The sequence below is a fragment of the Theropithecus gelada genome, chromosome 5 (genome assembly GCF_003255815.1).
Source record: "Theropithecus gelada isolate Dixy chromosome 5, Tgel_1.0, whole genome shotgun sequence".
Taxonomy (NCBI): domain Eukaryota; kingdom Metazoa; phylum Chordata; class Mammalia; order Primates; family Cercopithecidae; genus Theropithecus; species Theropithecus gelada.
In genome coordinates this window covers 19,723,022-19,744,085 of record NC_037672.1, presented here as the reverse complement: position 1 = coordinate 19,744,085, position 21,064 = coordinate 19,723,022, and the positions used below count along the sequence as shown (strand labels likewise).

Sequence of the window (21,064 nt, the reverse complement as noted above, 5' to 3'; positions counted from 1 at the left end):
ATGGACCTAAATAGAACATCCCGTAGGCCCCCGTCCATCCAGTATGTACCCCTGAAACCAACTGGCTACTGATTACTTTACCCATGTCAGCACCTAATCTGAACATTTTATTTTGTAGCTCAAGTCCAAATCCCTGATTTCTTTTTTCACTTTACTTGTAAAATGAGCAGATGTCCTTCAATTATTTTTTTTCTTCATAAATTATTGGGGTACAGGTGGTATTTGGTTACATGAGTAAGTTCTTTAGCGGTGATTTGTGAGATTTTGGTGCACCCATCACCCATGTATACACTGCACCATATTTGTATCTTTTATCCCTCTCCTCTTTCCCATTCTTCCCCCCAGGTCCCCAGAGTCCATTGTATCATTCTTATACTTTTGTGTCCTCATAGCTTAGCTCACACAAATCAGTGAGAACATACGATGTTTGGTTTTCCATTCCTGAGTTATGTCACTTGGAATAATAGTCTCCAGTCTCATCCAGGTCACTCCAAATGCCATTAATTCATTCCTTTTTATGGCTGAGCAGTATTCCATTATATAAATATATCAGTTTCTTTAGCCACTCATTGATTGATGGGCATTTGGGTTGGTTCCGTGATTTTGCAATTGTGAATTGTGCTACTGTAAACATGCGTGTGCAAGTATCTTTTTGAATAGTGACTTCTTTTGCTTTAGGTAGATACCCAGTAGTGGGATTGATGGATCAAATGGTAGTTCTACTTTTAGTTCTTTAAGGAATCTCCACACTGTTTTCCATAATGGCTGTACTAGTTGACATTCCCACAAGCAATGTAGAAGTGTTCCCTGTTCACTGCATCCACACCAACATCTACTGTTTTTTTATTTTTTGATTATGGCCATTGTTGCAGGAGTAAGGGGGTACTGCATTGTGGTTTTGATTTGCATTTCCCTGATCGTTAGTGATGCTGGGCATTTTTTCTTGTTTGTTGGTCATTTGTATATCTTCTTTAGAGAATTGTCCATTCATGTTCTTAACTTACTTTTTGATGGGATTGTTGGGTTTTTTCTTACTGATTTGAGTTCATTGTACATTCTGGATATTAGTCCTTTGTCAGATGTGTAGATATTGAAGATTTTCTTCCTCTCTGTGAGTTGTATGTTTACTCTGCTGACTGTTCCTTTTGCCATGCAAAAGCTCTATAGTTTAATGAGGTACCAGCTATTTATCTTTGTTTTTATTGCATTTGCTTTTGGGTTTTTGGTCATGAGATCCTTGCCTAAGCCAATATCTAGAAGGGTTTTTCCAATGTTATATTCTAGAAATTGTACAGCATCTGGTCTTAGATTTAAGTCCTTAATCCATCTTGAGTTGATTTTTGTATAAGATGAGAGAAGAGGACCCAGTTTCATTCTCCTACATGAGGCTAGTCAATTATCCCAGCACCATTGGTTGAAAGGGTATCCTTTCCCCCACTTTATGTTTTTGTTTGCTTTGTCAAAGATCAGTTGGCTGTAAGTATTTGGGTTTATTTCCAAATTCTCTATTCTGTTCCATTGGTCTGTGTGCCCATTTTTATACCAGTACCACGCCATTTTGGTGACTATGGCTTTACAGTATAGTTTGAAATCAGGTAGTATGAGGCCTCCAGATTTGTTCTTTTTGCTTAGTCTTGCTTTGGCTATGAAGCTATGCAGGCTCTTTTTTGGTTCCACATGAATTTTAGAATTGTTTTCTCTAATGCTGGGAAGAATAATGGTGGTATTCTGATGGGGATTACATTGAATTTGTAGATTGCTTTTGGCAGTATGGTCATTTTCACAATATTTATTCTACCCATCCATGAGCATGGGATGTGTTTCCATTTGTTTGTGTCATTTATGATTTTTTTCAACAGTGTTTTGTAGTTTTCCTTGTAGAGGTCTTTTGACTCCTTTGTTAGGTATATTCCTAAGTATTTTATATTTTTGCAGCTATTGTAAAGGGGTTGAGTTCTTGATTTGATTCTCTGTTTGGCCACTGTTAGTGTTTAGAAGAGCTACTGATTTTTGTATATTAATCTTCTATCCAGAAACTTCGCTGAATTCTTTTATCAGTTCTAGGAGCTTTCTGGAGAAGTCCTTAGGGTTTTCAAGGTAAATAATCATGTCATCAACAAACAATGAGAGTTTGACTTCCTCTTTACCAATTTGGATGCCCTTTCTTTCTCTTGTCTGATTGCTCTGGCTAGGACTTCCAATACTATGTTGAAGAGGAGTGGTGAGAGTGGGCATCCTTGTCTTGTTCCCATTCTCAGAGGGAATGCTTTCAACTTTTCCCCATTCAATATTATGTTGGCTGTGGCTGTGTCATAGATGGCTTTTATTACATTAAGGTATGTGCCTTCTATGCCAATTTTGCTGAGTTTTAATCATAAAGAAATGTTAGATTTTGTTGAATGTTTTTCAGCATCTACTGAGATGATGATGTGATTTTTGTTTTTGATTCTCTTTATGTGGTATATCACATTTATTGACTTGTGTATGTTAAACCATCCCTGCATTCCTGGTATGAAACCCACTTGATCATGGTGAATTATCTTTTTGATATGTTGTTGGATTTGGCTAGCTAGTATTTTGTTAAGGATTTTAACATATATGTTCATCAAGGATATCAGTCTGTAGTGTGTAATGTTCTTTTTTGGTTATGTCATTTGCTGGTTTTGTTATTAGGGTGATGCTGGCTTCATAGAATGAATTAGGGAGATTTCCTTCTTTCTCTCTCTCTTTATATCTTTCTTCAGATGTCCTTCAATTCTGACAGTCTACGGTTCTATTTTTGTTTGTTTGTTTGTTTGAAACATGGTCTCATCCTGTCACCCAGACTGGACTGCAGTGGTGCCATCACTGCTCACTGCAGCCTCAGCCTCCTGGGCTCAAGCAATCCCCCGACCTCAGCCTCCCAAGTAGCTGTGCAAAATATCTGATTTCAATGGAATCCTTAGAGAACATTAGCAGAGTCTATCTTCTAGTTGCATTATACATAGGGCACGAAACTGATTATTATTAAATGACAATTCCATTGTTTATAACTAGTGGTTGTTATATAGAAACAAATTCCAGGTTGGACTATTGGTGATCTTTTATGTTTTTCTAACTGTACCTTAAAAATGCTAGAGATGCTGGTGAGGTTGTAGAGAAAAAGGGAAACTTTTACACTGTTGGTGGGAGTTTGAATTAGTTCAACCATTGTGGAAGATGGTGCAGTGATTCCTCAAAGACCTAGAAACAGAAATACCATTTGACCCAGCAATCCCATTACAGGGTATATACCCAAAGGAATATAATTCATTTTATTATAAAGATACATGCATGCATATGTTGTTGCAGCACTGTTCACAATAGGAAAGTCACAGAATCAACCTAAATGCCCACAAATGATAGATTGGAAAAAGAAAATGTGGTGCATATACAGCATGGAATACTATGCAGCCATAAAAAGGAGAGAGATCATTTTATTTGCAGGCACATAGATGGAGTTGGAAGCCATTATCTATAGCAAACTAATGCAGGAACAGAAAACCAAACACTGCATGTTCTCACTTGTAAGTGGGAGCTGATTGATGAGAACACGTGGACACGCTGCCGGGGAACAATACACACTGGGCACCTGTTGGGGGAGGGAGAGGATCAGGAAGAATAGCTAATAGATGCTGGGCTTCATACCTGGGCAATGGGATGATCTGTGCAACAAACTACTGTGGCACACGTTTACCTATGTAAGAAACCTGCACATCCTGCACGTGTACCTCTGAACTTAAACGTTGGAAAAAATAAAGAAATATATGTTACTACACTGTTAGATTTATAGAGTAATGTATATTGCTACTTAAACTTTTTATTTGAGGTAATCATATAATGCACTGATTATCTGAAATAAATTCCTGTGCTCTTTTTTATCTTAAAAAGAATGCTAGAGTTGTGATATCTACACTAATGACCAGAATATGCAAAAAAAATCATGTACAAGTGTTTTAGCTTAATGCGTTTAAACTGGGAAATGTAAAGGCCTTATTGGCATTGTGAGGGTCCTTCCTCTGTGGACAATCACAGACATTAGCAGACATATTCTTCTGTTTTCCTGTGTTGCTATGTGTAAGCCTCGGTGAGCAGTGGCTGGTCCTAAGACTCTTTCTTGTTTTCTTCCACAGACAGCGTGGAAGATGAACTGGAGATGGCCACCGTCAGGCATCGGCCTGAGGCCCTTGAGCTTCTGGAAGCCCAGAGCAAATTTACCAAGAAAGAGCTTCAGATCCTTTACAGAGGATTTAAGAACGTAAGAACTTTCTTTTTGACTTTACTTTCACACAGATCTCAGAGGAATATTGAGACATGAGAGGAAAGGGGGAAAATATCCCATTCTGCGATAGCCCCATCATATGTGTATTTCATACTGATCCTTCCTAGATAGGAATATAATCAGTATCTGTGGACTTTGATTCTCTGTGGCACACCCATGCTGGTACACTGTAATTGCCCATTAAACAAAGAGAGTTTCTGAGAAAGGTTTATTCAATTCAGTTCTTGGTTGAAATATTTTCTCTTTGTCAACTATAATGACATAATTTCAATAAACCTCCACTGTTTCTTTAGTTTTTAAATACAGGCTGGTGCTTGACTTGAGTCTTGAATATAGATTGAGGTCTATCAAGGGATTCCATTCCTGGCATTGGAGGATAATTACTATAACTTTCATAGTTGAAAAAACCATGCTGCCAATGTCTGTAAACCAGAGGTATCTGTAGGTCGTCACTGTACCTGGTTCTCTGCAATCCAGGTGTGCAGATGCCCCTCCCTCCTGGGTGAATCATCTCCAAAAGGGAATGAGAGCCCGGAAAAACCCCAGAGGGTGGAGTGACAGAAAGTGAGTGGATCCAGGCAGTCTATGAGACACAGTCTCTTACTAAACACTTCGTTTGTGCTAAGGGTTGAACTAGATGCTGCAGGTTATTCAAAAGTCAGAGAAGATACACTTCTATCCTTACAGAGCCTATGGTCTGAACAGGGAGAGAAAACTTGTTGTCATGAATCTATTTGAAAACAGGTCATCCTTAAAGGCATCAAATATTTATGTATCAAATAGCATACACCCCCCAACATATAGTTTGTTCTTATACATATGGAAACCAACGTAGCTACAGGCACCCCTGGAAATCCAAATTAAATTGCTTTGATCCCTTTTGAAATCCATCCCCTAAGATCCCCAGTTCCATGGCATGTAGAAGTCTGTGATGTCCAAGGATTTCTTCTAATTCCATCCTCTTCACATCTGTCCCCGCCACAACTGCTGCCTTTGTCCAACCTTATGCAGACCAGATAAGAATCTCTGCCTCTTCTTTGGGATCCACAACAACAATTTACTCAGAGAATTCATACTGGTAGTTGACACTGCAGAATATTTTTATAGGGTTTCCACATGCACACTGCACACAAGTTTCCACCATCTGTCTAAATGAATGGGGTCTGTCTTTCTCCCATTTCTGCTCCTCACCCCCTTCTCCTTGCCCTGAGCTTTCTAAGTTTTTCTCCCTCTATTATGCAGAGTAAGTTTGTTTCTCCTCCAAAACTTAATGATCTGCAAAGAGCTAGGACTTTGTGGCAATAGATGGGGGCAGAGGAGATTATAATGGAGATGAGTGCTCATCACACACACAAACCGCTGATTAAAAGGAATCTTGATGGGTAATCTATCAAGACAATACATATAAATAAACCTGCATAAAGAGAAAAGGGCTTCGACAACTAGGAAAGAGGATGAGTAGTTATGCCTATTCTATAACGGCTCTGCTTCAGAGACAGCAGGCATTTGCAATGAAACAGCGGTACTGACCACTGGCAGTAGAGAAACAATGAGCAGCAAGGACAGAAAGGAAAGGAGGTGTAAAAGACCAATCTGGACCAAAAGTCAGTGCTCAGAGGAGGCGAATCACAGAATAAAACTTCAAATGTGTTCATGTAAACACCTAAACTTCTTTGCTCTGATTCAGACATCTAGTAATAAGTATACTTTTTTTCTTTTTAACATTGGATTGTACACCAGATACAAAATAGTTGTCGAACACAGGAGAACTGAATCCAATCTCCCAGCATCCCTGTATTCCTCGACTGCTGCTATGTTATTATTCCACTGCCATCCCGTAGGGTTTCTCTGTTTGGGGTCTGGCTGCCTTTCATTGCATTTGCTATAAATTGGAATCATGATTACTGCCATTATTAACCTTTGGAGCCAGCATCTCTGCAGCATGTCTAATACAAGTGCCACTTCACAATAAATTGCTAGGCTCCAAAGTCTGCATTCATTGCTTTATTTTATCTTTTGTTGCCCATATGTCCTTCTCTTCTTCCTTTTCTCTCCTTCCCCGCTTTTCCAAAACTCTTTCCTTTCCCCTTTTTTAATCCTTCTGACTCTGCCTCTTATTTCTTGACTCCTCCTTTCTTTCTCTCCTTTTTTTTTTTTTTTTGGTTTACCTCTTCTGTCTCTTCCCCTTGTGAATTATTGTCTCCTTTCAGCTCTTCCCCATTCTCCTCTTTCTCTATTTTTTTCTCTTCTCTATCTTTATTGCTTTCTCTTTCTCCCATCTCACGCCGCCCCATGAGACAAATTTCCATCAGACCTGAATATGCCAAAAGCCTATTTTATATACTTCTTTAAAAGAAAGGACTTTGCAGTTTGCTCAGAAAATATTAATAGACATCTCTGATAAATCAAACACGAGTGGCCTTTTAATTTTGATTTCCCCCTAGTCAAATGTACAGTTCTAATAAATGAACCCTAAGCATAGCAGAAATACACTAAGCAGGTCAGCGGCACTTGGGTTTTATAGCATGGTAGTAAACTGAAGCAGCTTCCATCCGAGAAAGGAAACCAACTGCCTTGGTTCCCTGAACACCAATTACCCCAAAGCCCTTAAGATCACAAACTCATTTCCCTGGAAACAGTTGGGATACTCATTTTTAATGAAACTTTGAAAACTCTCCATACTTTGATTCAAAGGATAAACCATTCGTCAACATATTAAAATGGTCACACTTGTGTGAAAGTAGCTCAACATAGCCAGGGACCCCTGCAAGTAAATATGACCAGCATAACTCCACCATTTTTTTTCCCATATGGTATCTCTGATACATCCCCTCACATTTTCAACATAGATTGTTAATGTAAATTGGAAATGAGAGGAAGGGAAGATAGCGAGAGAAAAATCTCCTCCCTTACCCCATCTTACTCACTGAGGCTCCCACACATTTTTAGGTCTCTTGCCAGATGCTGAGTGTCCAAAGGTGAGCAGCTGATAGAGACAGAAGAATATAGTACACTGTCTACCTATAATGAGCCTCAGAATCACCTGAAGGGCTTGTCAAGACACAGATTCCTGGGCCCCATCTTGGAAGATTATGACTTAGTAGGGTTGGGATTGGGTCACAGAATTTGCATTTTTTTTTTTTTTTTTACAAGTTCCCAGGTGATGCTGATGCTACTGGTCCAGAGACCACACTTTGAGAATCACTGGTTTTGTGCAGGCATCACAAGCTTTGGTGTCACTCAGCCTCAGGTCACGTTACTCATTTGGACAGTTCCCTCTAACTCAGGAGACCATGTGTCTTTGTCTATAAACTGGAATAATGATAACTAGATTGTACTTTTTTAAAGAAAGAAATATAATAAACATGAAGTTCAATAAAAAGGAGTTATTGTAGTGTGGTCCCAAATGGTCAACCTCAGCTGTATGATCCGTCAAAGTGGGACAGTCATGGTTGGCCTACATACTTCCCAGGCAGTGTTTGGGTTTTGGACTACATAATTATGTATTAGGAAGGATGCAGAAAATGCAAACTATTATCTACAGATCAGCAGTCTCAAACTTAAATGCATGTTGCAACCATCTGGGGAGCTTTACAAATTAAAAATAGTGGCTACTATGCTTGGTGAGTCTGATGTAATTGCTCTAGGAAAAAGCTTCAGCATTAGGAATTATAAAGCTCTTCAAGTAATTATGTTGTGTAGGCAAGATTGAGAACCACTGAACTAGATATATAACATACACAAGGTGCTTCTAGCACAAAAAGAAGTGACCTGTTAGTGATGAGCTCTATCATGGCAAATACCAATGACTAGGCTAGCTACATTGGAACTTCATGAAGTCTTTGGTGTGTATATGAAGTGCATGTGTGTTGTGTGTGGGCGTATGTGTGTGTGTAGGGGTTGGAGAGAGGTAACAGGTCTTATTTTTGAGGATTTTTATTCAGTTAACTCTTGAATGATGCTTAGGAATTTTTCTTTCTTTTAATTTGAAGTCCTTAATTTATTAAGAATATTTTACATTATAACAGACAGTGAACAGAAAGCCATATTTGAGAACACATGGTCAAAAGGTCACACAAATATCAATATACCTGTTTCATAATCTTGCTTTGCTGCACTCTTTCAAAACCAGTTATAGCTTCAGTTCAATTTTAGGTGGTTATAAATGATATACTGGGGCATTAAGTTTTAATATAGTGATGCCAATGCCGCTTTGGCATTTTCTGTCATTAATTAATAATATATAGCCTATTCTTCCCATTTTTAAGGCACAGGATGAGTTGCAAAGAGTTAGACCTCTATGCTTCAGACACCTGGTTCCTTCTTCTATGGAGTCTTTCCCCGCTTTCTTTTTTTTTCTTTGCTCTGGATTATAATAGGTAAAATGATCCCTTAGAATCAACTATATCATTGAGGCATCACTTTAATACCTGCTAATGTCCTTTTGACATAAAATGTTATGTTACTATCTATCTTTTTTATCTAAAATAGAAGGATGTTTATATTCATTTTCTATTGGCAGGTAACTATTTGCCAAATACTAAATGGATTTCTAAATCCATTTAGTAATGGATTTCGAAAGCATTCATTCATAACATACTGTCCCAAGGATCAGGAGTTCAGAAATGACTTAGCTAAGTGCTCTGGTTGGAGTTTCATGAGGCCACCATTAGAATCATGATTGGGCTGCATTTCTTTCTGGATCGTGGATCCTTTTCTAAGCTCCTGCGGTTGTTGGCAGAATTCAATTCTTTGTGGTTGCACATATGAGATTCCCCTTGCTGGCTGTCAATGTGGGGCCGCACAGCCCCTAGAGGCTACCTGCAGTCCGTTTCCACCTGGCCCTCTTGCAGGCTCCCTTGTAATATGGAAGCTGGCATCTTCAAAGCCAGCAACATAGAGTCTCTCTAGTCCTATAATGGGTAGTACAATCATGGGTGTGGCATCTCATCCCATCAACTCTGTGTTATGCACGCACCTAATTGAAGAGACAATCTGAACAGGCAAAGTGTGAGCAACAAGGCTGTTTAGTCACCCAGGTACGAGTGGGCTGAGTCCAAAAAGGAAGTCAGCCCTTTTTGGGAGGGTGGAGGGTGGTGGGATTGGAGCTAATTTCATAGGTTAGGGTAAGCAGTGGAAAGTTACAGTTAGGGGCCATTTATTGTGGGTGGGGGAAGAAGGTTGCAAGATACATTATCACAAGGTGGGAGGGGTCATAGAGCACAGTGTCACCAGGTTGATTGATCAGTTAGGGTAGAGCATGCTACAAGGGTAGAATGTTGCAAGGTTGCCTAATCAGCTAAGACAGGTACTAGCCGTTTTTCTTCTTTTGTGGTTTTCCTGTTGTCCCAGACTTACTGGCTCCGGGAGACCTTCTGGACATGTACATGTGGGTCACAGGGGTCATGAAGGCTTGACCATGGCACAGTCTGCTCAGGGGACCTCACGCTCTGCATATCTCAGCACTCAAGATGAGGAGAGTTGAAAAGGTGTGACTCACTGGGGGTCACATAGGGTGTATCCATCACAGTGGAGCTTGTGAGGAGGCAGCGATCCCCGTAGAGCAAAGCAGCTGAACGTGTTCTGCAGTCACATCTCAAACGCAGTTAATCCCCACTCTCAGTGTTTGGCTTGTTATCCAGACACCCTCCTTGGGCATTTCATCAAGAACAGAACCATACTTTTTTTTTTTTTTTTTTTTTTTTTCCATTTCTGCAAGAGTTTTGATGATGTAGCCAAAGGAACCAGCAGGACATCTGAATTCTTTGATGGGGCTTTTCCACCCCATTCGAAGTGTTTGGGAACTTCTGTAGTAAGTGAAACAAGTGGAGGATAAAATTATAGGGATCTACGTTTTTGACAAAGTACATTTACATAAAAAGCACTAAGTCCCATTTATGGTGGGAAAGGAGAGAGGAGAAGTTTAGTTCCCCTAAACTTTGCATGAGAAACAATAAGATGCAGTGATTAGGACAGAGGAATTCACTGCTAACTGCATAAGGCAATTGCTCTTTTGTCACAAGCCCTCAGGGTTATTCTTGAACGCTTTCATAGACTCTGTGACCCTCAGTAAACCACTTCATTCCTGCCGGCTTCTGTCTCTCTGTCAGCAAATTAGGGATTAAAATCTTCTCTTTCAACCAGGAAGGAGTGTGGATAATAATTGGTTTTGTTCAGCGTTTGAAAGACTCAGATAAAAGGCCTTTCTTAAGTGCAAAGCGTTATTCATATACTTTAGAATTAAGGTAAGAACAGAGTTAAAATGCTATTTCCTTTGCCTTAGCAGGTCTGTCAGATTTCCAACAAGAAGGGCTTTCTGAAGGGATGACTGTCTATGAGCCTAAGCAGTTAACACGACTTCCCTTTTGACTTCCAAAGACTGACATAGTGCAAGCGCTGTCCCGGGTTCAAACCTTACCACTGCCATGTCTGAGCTTGAACAATGGCTTAGATTCTATGGACATGAAACTATCCTTTCAAAATTTAGGATATTAATATCCATGTAGGTAAGAAGATAAATGATAAATGTTTTACTTAATATCTTTAAAAGATAACAGAGCCCTTCCGTTCTTTCCTTATTCTTCTACGTACAAAACTAACTAAACTTCATAATGTAATTAAGAATTCATAATGACTAAGTAATGTCATCTTGAAATATATTAAGCATTAGTTTATGTTATACATTATGTTGGTGCGAAAGAAATTGTGTTTTTTTGCCATTACTTTCAATGGCAAAAATCGCAATTACTTTCGCACCAATCTAATATATTCTGTGGCATTTAGATGCTTCTTGATTTATTTGTTTCTTTCTATTTTTTTGTTTTGTTTTGTTTTGTTTGAGATGGAGTCTCACTTTGTCGCCCAGGCTGGAATGCAGTGGCGCGATCTCGGCTCACTGTAACCTCCGCCTCCTGGGTTCAAGCGATTCTTCTGCCTCAGCCTCCTGAGTAGCTGGGATTACAGGCATGCACTACCACGCCCAGCTAATTTTTCTACTTTGGGTAGAGACGGGATTTCACCATGTTGGCCAGGCTGGTCTTGAACTCCTGACCTCAGGTGATCCGCCTGCCTCCGCCTCCCAAAGTGCTGGGATTACAAGCGTGAGCCACTGTGTACAACCTTCTTTCAAATTTTAAACTTGTAAAATGTCATGCTAAACATTTTAAATCGTACAGAGGATTAGAAATTGAAATATCAAAATGTCCTAGGTACAGTAAACTTCTAGTAAGGTGGGATGAGAAGTACCTAGGACAGTTTGATATTTCAACTTCTAATCCTCTGTACGATTTAAAATGTTTAGCACGACATTTTATAAGTTTAAAATTTGAAAGAAGGCTGTTAGTTTCCTCCTTTATTTTCATAGGTATATTTTATGTGCATACATCTGTGTGGAGAGATTATTTTGACAAAAATGTTACCTTCCTTTATGCAGTCACTTAGAAATCCAGGCTGGCCATGGTGGCTCACGCCTGAAATCCCAGCACGTTGGGAAACCTAGACGAGTGAATCACTTTAGGCCTGAAGTTGAAGACCAGCTTGACCAACATGGCGAAATCCCATCTCTACTAAAAATACAAAGATTAGCCAGGCATGGTGGTGTGCACCTGAAATCCCAGCTACTCAAGAGGTTGAGGCACAAGAATCCCTTGAACCTGGGAGGTGGAGGTTGCAGTGAGCCAAGATTGCGCCTCTGCACTCCAACCTGGGCGACAAAGTGAGACCCTGTCTCAAAAAAAATAAACAAATAAAAGGGTAAATCCAGTTGTCTTTCTGGGCTCCTCCCTCAGAACCTCCTGTTTCTAATTAATCTCCAAACTCAGCCAATTCTCCAGTCTTTGTATCTCTCACATCTGCCTCTGCCTTTCCTTCTCTCCACTGCCCTGCCTCTCACACGCTGCTGTCACTGTCACCTCTCATCTGCATGTCTGCAATGGCCCAGACTCCTTGCCGACAGTCCTGTCTTCCCCTGAACCATTCTCCACTGTGCAACTGAAAAGGTGTTTCTAAAGAACAAATAGAAACCAGTCAGTTCCTTCGTAAAACCAATTGCTGGCTGCTGCTTTTTTTTTTTTTTTTTTTTTTGCTATTAGAAGAGAGACTTACTTGTCTTACACGCTCACCCAACAAATATTTGTTGAACATCTACTATAAGTCAGATATTGGATTAGATGCTGTCTATACTGCAGTGACTCAATTAGTCCATGATCAGCCAGACCTTGACCAACCAGCTTCTGCTGACTTTTCCCATCTCACCCTTCACTCTTCCCTATTTACTCTGCTCCAGCCAGAAGGAACTGCCTGCAGCTGAAGTGCACCCCTCTGAAGGGCCTTGACCTGGACTTTTTCTCCTGTGAGAAATGTTGCTTCCCACAACTCCCTTCTTCATCAGGACAATGCCCACACCTTCTCCACATCTATACTTAGACTTCCTTTCAATATATTTTTTCATTATTTATTCTCTGAGTGCTGAGTTCACGCTCATCACTGTGAAAGGTATTTAGGATATACTGACAAAAAAAAGACAGGTAATTTTTCTTTAGAGTTTATATTCCATTGGGTGAAGATAGTGAAAAGAGGGGCAAAAAGCAAATGCATAGTTAAATAAGAAAATATCTAGTTGTGGTAGAAGGAAGATAACATTTGTTACAAAGAAGTAGAGCAGGAAGCTTCTTTCCATGGGGCAGCTAGAGAAAGGGAAGTGGCGTTGCATTGCATCTACAATGTCAAGAAGGGCACAGCCATGAGAAGGTAGAAAAAGTACATTCTAGGCACAAAGAGCAGCCCAAAACTGTGAGGCAAGAGTGAGCAAGAGTGACTGAAACCTGGAACATCGTTTGTATTTTATTTTAAGGATAGTGGGGAACTACCAGTTTTTAAAAGTTCAGATACGAATAAAGCATTGATTTTTTCTTTTTCTTTTTAAGATGGCCCTGGAACGCTACTCTAAGCAAAACGGAGTGTAGGACATCAAAGTAAAATTGGAGACCCTCTAGAAAGCTAGTCCAAGAGATTAAGACAGAAAGGAGATGTGGCTTAAACCAGGATAGTAGCAAGTAGAGAAGGAGACAAATGATGGGCTTGGATATATGGTGGAGGTTGAGCTGAGTGGATGTCATGATAGTTTGGAACAAAAGGTGAGGGAAATTGAGGAGGACTCGGGGCTATCTTGAGAGTTTTGGGGTTGAAAGACTTATCTGTGGAAAAGCTTTCTCTGATATCTCCTAAAGTAGGTTTGGAGACTCTGCTGTGTGCTCCCATCATTGTGCTTATTTTGGGTTTCCTCTTCGCTTGTTGATTCCTCTCCTATTTTTTAAGCTTCCTGACAACAGGCCCTGCACCTTCTTTACTACAAAATTCTCAGCCCTTCAGACTGTGTCTTGTATATGACAGGTATAAATATATGTGAATAAATAAATATATGTGAATAAATAAATATATGTGACCAAATGAATGACCCCAAACAAAAAGATTGGAGGCCAGCCCAGTAAAATTTTTATCTTCTCTCACTTTCTTATTTTTAGTTCCTTCCACATCTACTGAGTAAAATTGAAGTGCTATTAATTTGCTTTTTTTGAAAAATAATCTAATAATAGGGGGAGTGAAAGAGCATGGCTCCTTTAGTATAAGAACTACACACAGTAGTTTAAAACCTTCTATGTGTTTTATCAAGTACTACTCAAAAATGTTAAGAGCAATCTCAAATGATAACAAAGAACTTCCTTTAATTCCATTGCAAGACCCTCCATCTGGTAGATTGTTCATGTCCTGTGTTTGCCCATCAGATGCTATTCTATCAAATGAGTAATGGGATTTCTATGTCTTACAAATCCCTTTCACTCTTGCAACATATTTCAAAGTTGAGAAGAAGGAGATGGGGGTGTTGGTATCCAGCACGTCACCGTATGTATTAAACAGAATAGGATCAATACTGCAACACACAGCTCCAGTATCTCAGTGGTTTAAGACAACAAATGTTTGTTTCTCTTTCATTTCCTAATCCTATGTGATTCAGTTGGGGACAGGATGGGGTTTCTGTTCAACTCATTTATTGAGGATACTTCTTCCATCTCGTGGTTCCACTATTGCCTGTGGTGTCGGCTTCCTCCACTGGGTCATCTGCATCTGGTCCTCAGTTGAGAGCAGGAAGATGGTGTGGGGCATTTGGTGGGCCTATCTTGGACTAACGGACATTCCACCCATCAGAGATCAGTAATATGGTCCAACTTGATTTCAAGACAGGCTGAGAAATACAGTCTTCCTATGTACTCAGGTAGAAAATAAAATTTTATTTTCTCCAAATGAGAGAATGACATGGAAGATAGATATGTTAGGGGCTCCCAAGATTATCTCCCGTTTTGATGATTTGCTAGGGGATGTACAAGACTCAATATACAACCACACAGTTATGATTTATTACAACAAAAGAATGCAAAGCAAAATCTGCAAAGGGAAAAGGCACATGGGATAATGTTTGGAGGAAACCTGAGGCAAGCTTCCAAGAATTCTTTCTGAGTGAAGTCTCACAGAAAATGCTTAATTCCCCCAGCAATGAATCACTGTGATAGCATTTATAAAATGTTATCTAGCAAGGAAGACATTAGACCTCCAGTACTTAGCAGGTACCTAAATTCCAGACTCCAAGAAGCAAAGCAGATGTTCAACATAAACCATATTGTTTGCCTAAACAGTTTAAGCACAGTGAGCCATTGAATTCAAAGAATGGTAGACACTCTCCCAAAATCCAAGTGGCCAGCCTTGCAAGCAGGCCTTTCTAAGGCCAGTGATCTCACACCACACCTGTTATGTTAACTCGTTTCTGTGCAAAAATGGACATATGTCGAGGTAAAATTTAGAATGTAATTAGATTCCAGTTCTGGTTACCCTTGGGCAAGATATTCCCTGGGTTTCATATGTCACCTGCAAAATTGAAGAATAACATCTCACAGATGCTTTGCAAAGACAGTGAATGTAAAGCAAAAAGCACGGACCCTGTCTTATGACAACACTCAAAATGTAGCTGCTATTATTGTTAATCGCTATTATCATTAACACTATTAGGACCACTGTTATCATGCCAGTACTCCGAATTGTGTTATAATCTAGAAGTTCTTTCTTAAAGTTTCTTTTCCCCACTTTCAAACTTTGATTCACGTTATGTACATATATGTATATAAATTTGCTTTTTGAAAAATTATATAGTTATATATCTTTATCCAATATAGATATATACATTGTATACAATATAGATATCTATTTGCTTTTTGAAAAATCTAATGATAGGGGAATCTAATATATTCTTATATCTCTATGTATAGATATATTCTTATATAAAGATAGATATCTATAGATAGATATTTGCTTTTTGAAAAATTATGTATGACTATAGCTATAGATCTATATCTCTGTAGATATATATGCTGTATTCAAATTGGAATATAGTTGAATTTGGGTGCATGCTAAGCACTGGATGTCTAATGACTTGTTATATAACATTTTATAAATTTTATCACAATGATAATGTTATACGTATATTCATACACATAAATTTGAGAGTTACCGCCCAGAGAAAGTTAGAAAACACAGATTTGTCCTTAGCCCTATGAAGAGTTGTCAGAGAACAAATCTGAAAATAGTGCCTTTATTGTGGTTACTTTTATTCTGTCCCTTGAGTTCCTCAAGAAGCTAACATAATCTTTCTCATAATGATTCCCTCACTGGGATTTTGCAAAAATCAAGAGTTAGCATAATTTTTGATGTCTTAAAGACATAACATAAAAAGGGTAGGTAGTTTTTAAAAACAGCTTATGTAAAAGTAACTTCTAAATAATATAAAAATTCATTAAAAGTCTTTCTAAAGAATTCGAGATTTTCTGTATTGATTCATCTGCAACAATCCTGTAAGAAAGCTCCCATTTTCTTTCTCTTTCAAATCATAGTTGGTTTGGTCCAGGCTGATGTGGCAGCTCTGCTCCAGCAGGACGTCATTCAGGGACCCAGGTTCCTTCCAACACATTGTCCTGCTATCCCTTACTACCATCTGTATCCTGTATACTGGGTCACTGTCATGTTCAGATCCTGAGGGAAAGTGAGGTAGTCATAGTCCAGGGGTAAGTGACTCTTCATTTAAAGATAACGTGAAGAGTCTCGACATCACTTTTATTCACATTAGAGGCTTGAACTTAGTCACAAGGATCATCTAGCTACAGGGGAAGCTGGAAAATGTAGTTTCTGGCTAAACATCAGTGTATAAATATAAAAGGGGAAGCTGGATTTGGGGGAACAAGCAGCATTCTGATAGTCAATAAAACTTGCTTCTACTGAATTTTTCTGGTTAATGTTCCTAAAAGTTTCCTTAGATTCAGCTAATCCTCCTAAGACATTTTTTTGTTTTAGTCTGGGAGCAGTATGAACTGATGTACTTCAAACTCAAATATCACTTGAAGAACCAGTATTTAGAAATAATACTAAGACTCTGTCTTATGAACCCTTTGAGATTTTCTACTTCCCTTAGCACTGTACGTCAGAACTGAGTACATAACAAATTCAAAAGCAGCTTCATCCAAAGAGGCTTGTTAATAGAACTTGTTGCACATAGAACCTAGTCTTCACCGCACAGACCCCATGCAAGGGTGGTAACTTTAACAGCATTACTCTTCTTTATTTTTTGAAAGAACTAATTGGTTCACAAAAATATATCACTAAGGCTGGGCATGGTGGCTCATACCTGTATTACCAGCACTTTGAAAAGCCGAGATGGGCCAACCTGGCCACCATGGCAAAACCCTGTCTCTACTAAAAATACAAAAACAAAATTAGCTGGGCATAGTGATGTATGCCTGTAGTCCCAGCTACTCGGGAGGCTGAGGCATGACAATTGCTTGAACCTGGGAGGCCGAGGTTGCAGTGAGCAAGATTGTGCCACTACTACAGCCTGGGTGACAGAGCGAGACTCCGTCTCAAAGGAAAAAAAAAAAAAAATATATATATATATATATATATATATATATATATCACTGAGAACTCAATAAATAATTTTTCCAGTTCAGTACATATTTTTTAAAGAGCCTGCTGTGCAACTTTGGCTGTTTTGTGGCTAAAACTAAAATTAAATTCTAGGGCACCATTCATCACTGTACATTGCTGGCAGTAAACGTACTCCATAAAATCAGATCATTTTCTGCTTTTCACAATCCCCATTTAAATGTGTTCATTAATAGAAGTGTAACTGGCAATTATTCCAGTGATCCTGCAGGCATTCAAATCTTTATTAAAATAAAATATGTTGCCAAAGCTTTGGAAGTCTTTTCAATGCTATATTTGGGCTGAGTGTGTGAGACTCTAAGTCCTCTTAAATCTGTGTTGACTAATTTAATTTCAGGAAAATACAAGGGAGGAGAATGTGTCAAAAGAAAATGAGCAATAATCAGTTGTTTTCTTGTCTATTCACATTTTAGTAAATTATGCTTAACATCTGGTATTCCAACTCCCATAAAATTTTAGAAGATTGGGTCAAAACTTTTCGTCTCAAGTTCCCTGTGGTTGTTAATTGTTTTCACAAACACATATTAAGCATCGAGCACCAACTACTTACTGAATGCTTAATATATTCCAAGGACTTTGCTAGTATTGGATATATATTGATGCAAAACAGAATTGTTCTCACCTGATAGACACTAGAGTGTAGTGGAGGAAGGGGAAATTAATCAGCAAAGAATTACTTAAGGGCAAATTATGGTACATCCAGTGGAAATAAAAAAGGACAGAACTCTGTGAAAGAGACTCCTATGGATGCAGGAGACCTAAAGAAACTATGACAATAAGTTTTATATGTCAACTAAGCTATACTAGGGTGCCCAGTTGTTTGGTCAAATACTAATCTATGTTTTACTGTGAACATATTTTGTAGATGTGATTAACATCTATAATCAGTTGACTTTAAGTAAATCAGATTACCCTTGATAATATGAGTGGGGTTCACTCAATCAATTGAAGGCCTTAAGAGCAAAAACTGAGGTTTCCCAGAGAAGCAGAAATTCTGCCTTGACTATAATGTAGAAATCCGGCCTGAGTTTCCAGCCTGCTCACCTGCCCTACAGATTTTGGACTTGCCATTCCCCATAATCACATTAGCCAATTCTTTAAAATAAATCTACCGATAGATAGATAGATGATAGATAGACATAGATCCAATCATCTCTCTTCTCTGGAGAAATCTGAGTGATATAGCACTTTCTGAAGTTGATATAGGCCTTTCTGAAGTGGAGGGATTTTTAATGGCAGACCTGAGGAGAAAACCAGTAATAAAAGAAGCGAGGAAAAAGTTATTCCCAGTTGAAGACACAGCAAGTGCAAAACCCCCAAGGCAGGAAAGGGATCATTGTGTTTAAGAAACTGATGGAGGTTGGTGTGACCAAATCACCGTGATTGAGGGAGAAGGCGTTATGAGACCAGTCAGGTAGACACAGACCAAGTCAAGTAGAGTCTTGCAGGCTGGATTTGACTCATTGTGTAATGTGAAATCATTAAAGGATTAAGTAGGATAATGACACAAGCTTATGTTTGTAAAACAAAACTCGATATGGCGAATAATGGATTTGGTCATGGAGGGAAAATAAAGAAAGAATAGGTAAAGAAGATATTGCAGTAGGCTAGCCAAGTTATGATGGTACATTGGATTGGAAATTTTAATTGTTGATATAAAGAAGTGAAAGGATTTAATCTATATTTTATAAATAAAAATGACAGAATAAATAGGTCGAATGTGGCTAGGAGGGAAAGAGCGACAATATAGATGATTCCAAGTCTTCTGACTTAAGCAACTGGGCAAGTATTGTTGCCATTTACTAAGATGCAGAAAACTGGAGGAAAAAAATGTTGAGTGAGGTTGGGGGTATTGGGAATTAGTAATCAAAATTTGAATTTAGTCTTCTAAATTTTGATAAATTCTAGTGGTTGGATATATAATTTTATAGAGCTAAGAAGGGTGTTTGGGGCTGAAAATACATTTTTAAGGGTCACCAGCATCTATGTAACATTTAAGGCCATGGGAATTGATGATTACTAACAACTGTAAGAAAAATAACAGTATTGAACACATATAATGAACCAACTCTGTCCAAAATACTTCAGGTATGATTAACCCTCTTTTTTCTTAGCAGCCCTAAGAAACAGGTTTTTTTTGAGGGGGTGGGGGGTTGTTTTTGTTTTTAATACAAAAGAAATGGGCAAGGAATGGTTAAGTGACCTCCCTGAGGTCACTGCCAGTGCTGGCAAGGCTGGAAATTGAACCAAAGTACTCTAGCTCCTAAGTACATACTTTTTTGACCACTAAGAATGACTTAGAAAAAAAGGATTTAGGCCTGGTTTGGGGGGACTCTAGCATTTAGAGGATTAGTAAAACTGGAAGAGATAGCAAAGGACACTGAAAAGAAGCAACCAGAGAGATGGAGAGAAAACCAGGAGGATGTGGTATCACATAAACCCAAAGACAGTAGTCCTTCAAAAAAACAGGCATTGAATGCTAAGCAGACAAGCAGGATAAGGACAGACAGGTGACTGTATTAGCTAAGGCTCTTTAATGGTAAGCAACAGAATCTTGACCTAACAGGAGAAAAAATGAAGTTCCTAAAAGAACCTAGGGAAGCTGAAAGAATTGAATGAAAACATTAGTACCCGGCCTTGTAAGAGAGAAGCACCTGAAAGGCTCCAGGTATTTTCCTGGAAGTAAACTAAGATCAGAGCCACAATATTCAGTAAACAACAACTATATATCTGACAAACACTTCACATTCTCTATGGCACAGCCCTCTTGGGCTTCTTTCAATTTCATGACACAAGTTGTCCCCAGATAAATAACCAAATTCTGGCACCTGCAGAGAAGCAGAGGAGGATTGGGAAGCCCACAAGAACATTGTCTTTGGGCGATCTTCTCTTCTTGCCCTTATGCCATGCTTTTCCAGCATTTCCCCAATACCTTTCCATCATGGTGCTAACAACCATCTCCTCCACTGGCTACTCTATATGTACATTTACTTTAAATCACTCATGGGGAAGAGCTTCTGGCCTCTTCTGGTCTTAGGACCTTTTGGTTCCTTGTCATGCTTCCAATGTCATCTTAAACATCATCTTCCCTAATCAGAGCTCCAGGTAGGTGAAACCGCTGCTGCGCCCAGTTTGTTCCTTACTTAGCATTTATCATCATCTCTAATAATTAATGAATTTTTTAATTGTTTTCTGAGATGGGAGGTGAATGAGGGCAGAGTTGCTGCTGTCCGGCTTACCCACATATACCCAATACCCTGTGCTTTTCCTGGCACACAGTTGCTTCTCAGTAGGCACTACTTGTTGCCTGGACAAGTGAATGTGTTCAAGATACCTCACTGAGCCCTCTCCCTAATTTCACTTCGGCAGGGTCATGGGATCTCTGGGGGCCTCTATGACTACATCTAGGTTTCAGGAAATTTCTGCTGATCCCAACTCTTACCAATAGAATCCACTTACTCTTCTCTGAAATCTCTGGTTTTTTGGTTCTTGTTTTGGTCCTGGTTTCAGTTCTGGTCTCTGTTCCACCTTTTCAGGTGAATTCTGTGCAGGCCTAGACTCTGAATTCCCTCACGAGCTACCTGCTGTGTATTCTCGGATCCCGAGATCTGCAGCCCTGGGCTGGGCTCTTCCCCACTTTGCCACACTCCCAGTTTAGGGGTGCTTCTGTGGATTTGTTTCTCTGAAAAGTACTTTGGAACAAAAATATATAAACATTTTAAA

The 21,064-nt window shown here is 39.1% G+C and overlaps 1 protein-coding gene across 7 annotated transcripts in view; it reads left to right on the top strand.

Moving 5' to 3' along the window:
* Nucleotides 1–21,064, top strand: part of KCNIP4 (potassium voltage-gated channel interacting protein 4) — a 1,213,657-nt gene that overhangs the window by 1,085,031 nt on the left and 107,562 nt on the right. For all 7 annotated transcript variants that reach the window (XM_025385254.1, XM_025385250.1, XM_025385255.1 and 4 more), the window contains one exon: nt 4,152–4,276. In XM_025385254.1, coding sequence (XP_025241039.1) covers nt 4,152–4,276 — 125 coding nt within the window. The remainder of the gene's footprint in view (nt 1–4,151; nt 4,277–21,064) is intronic.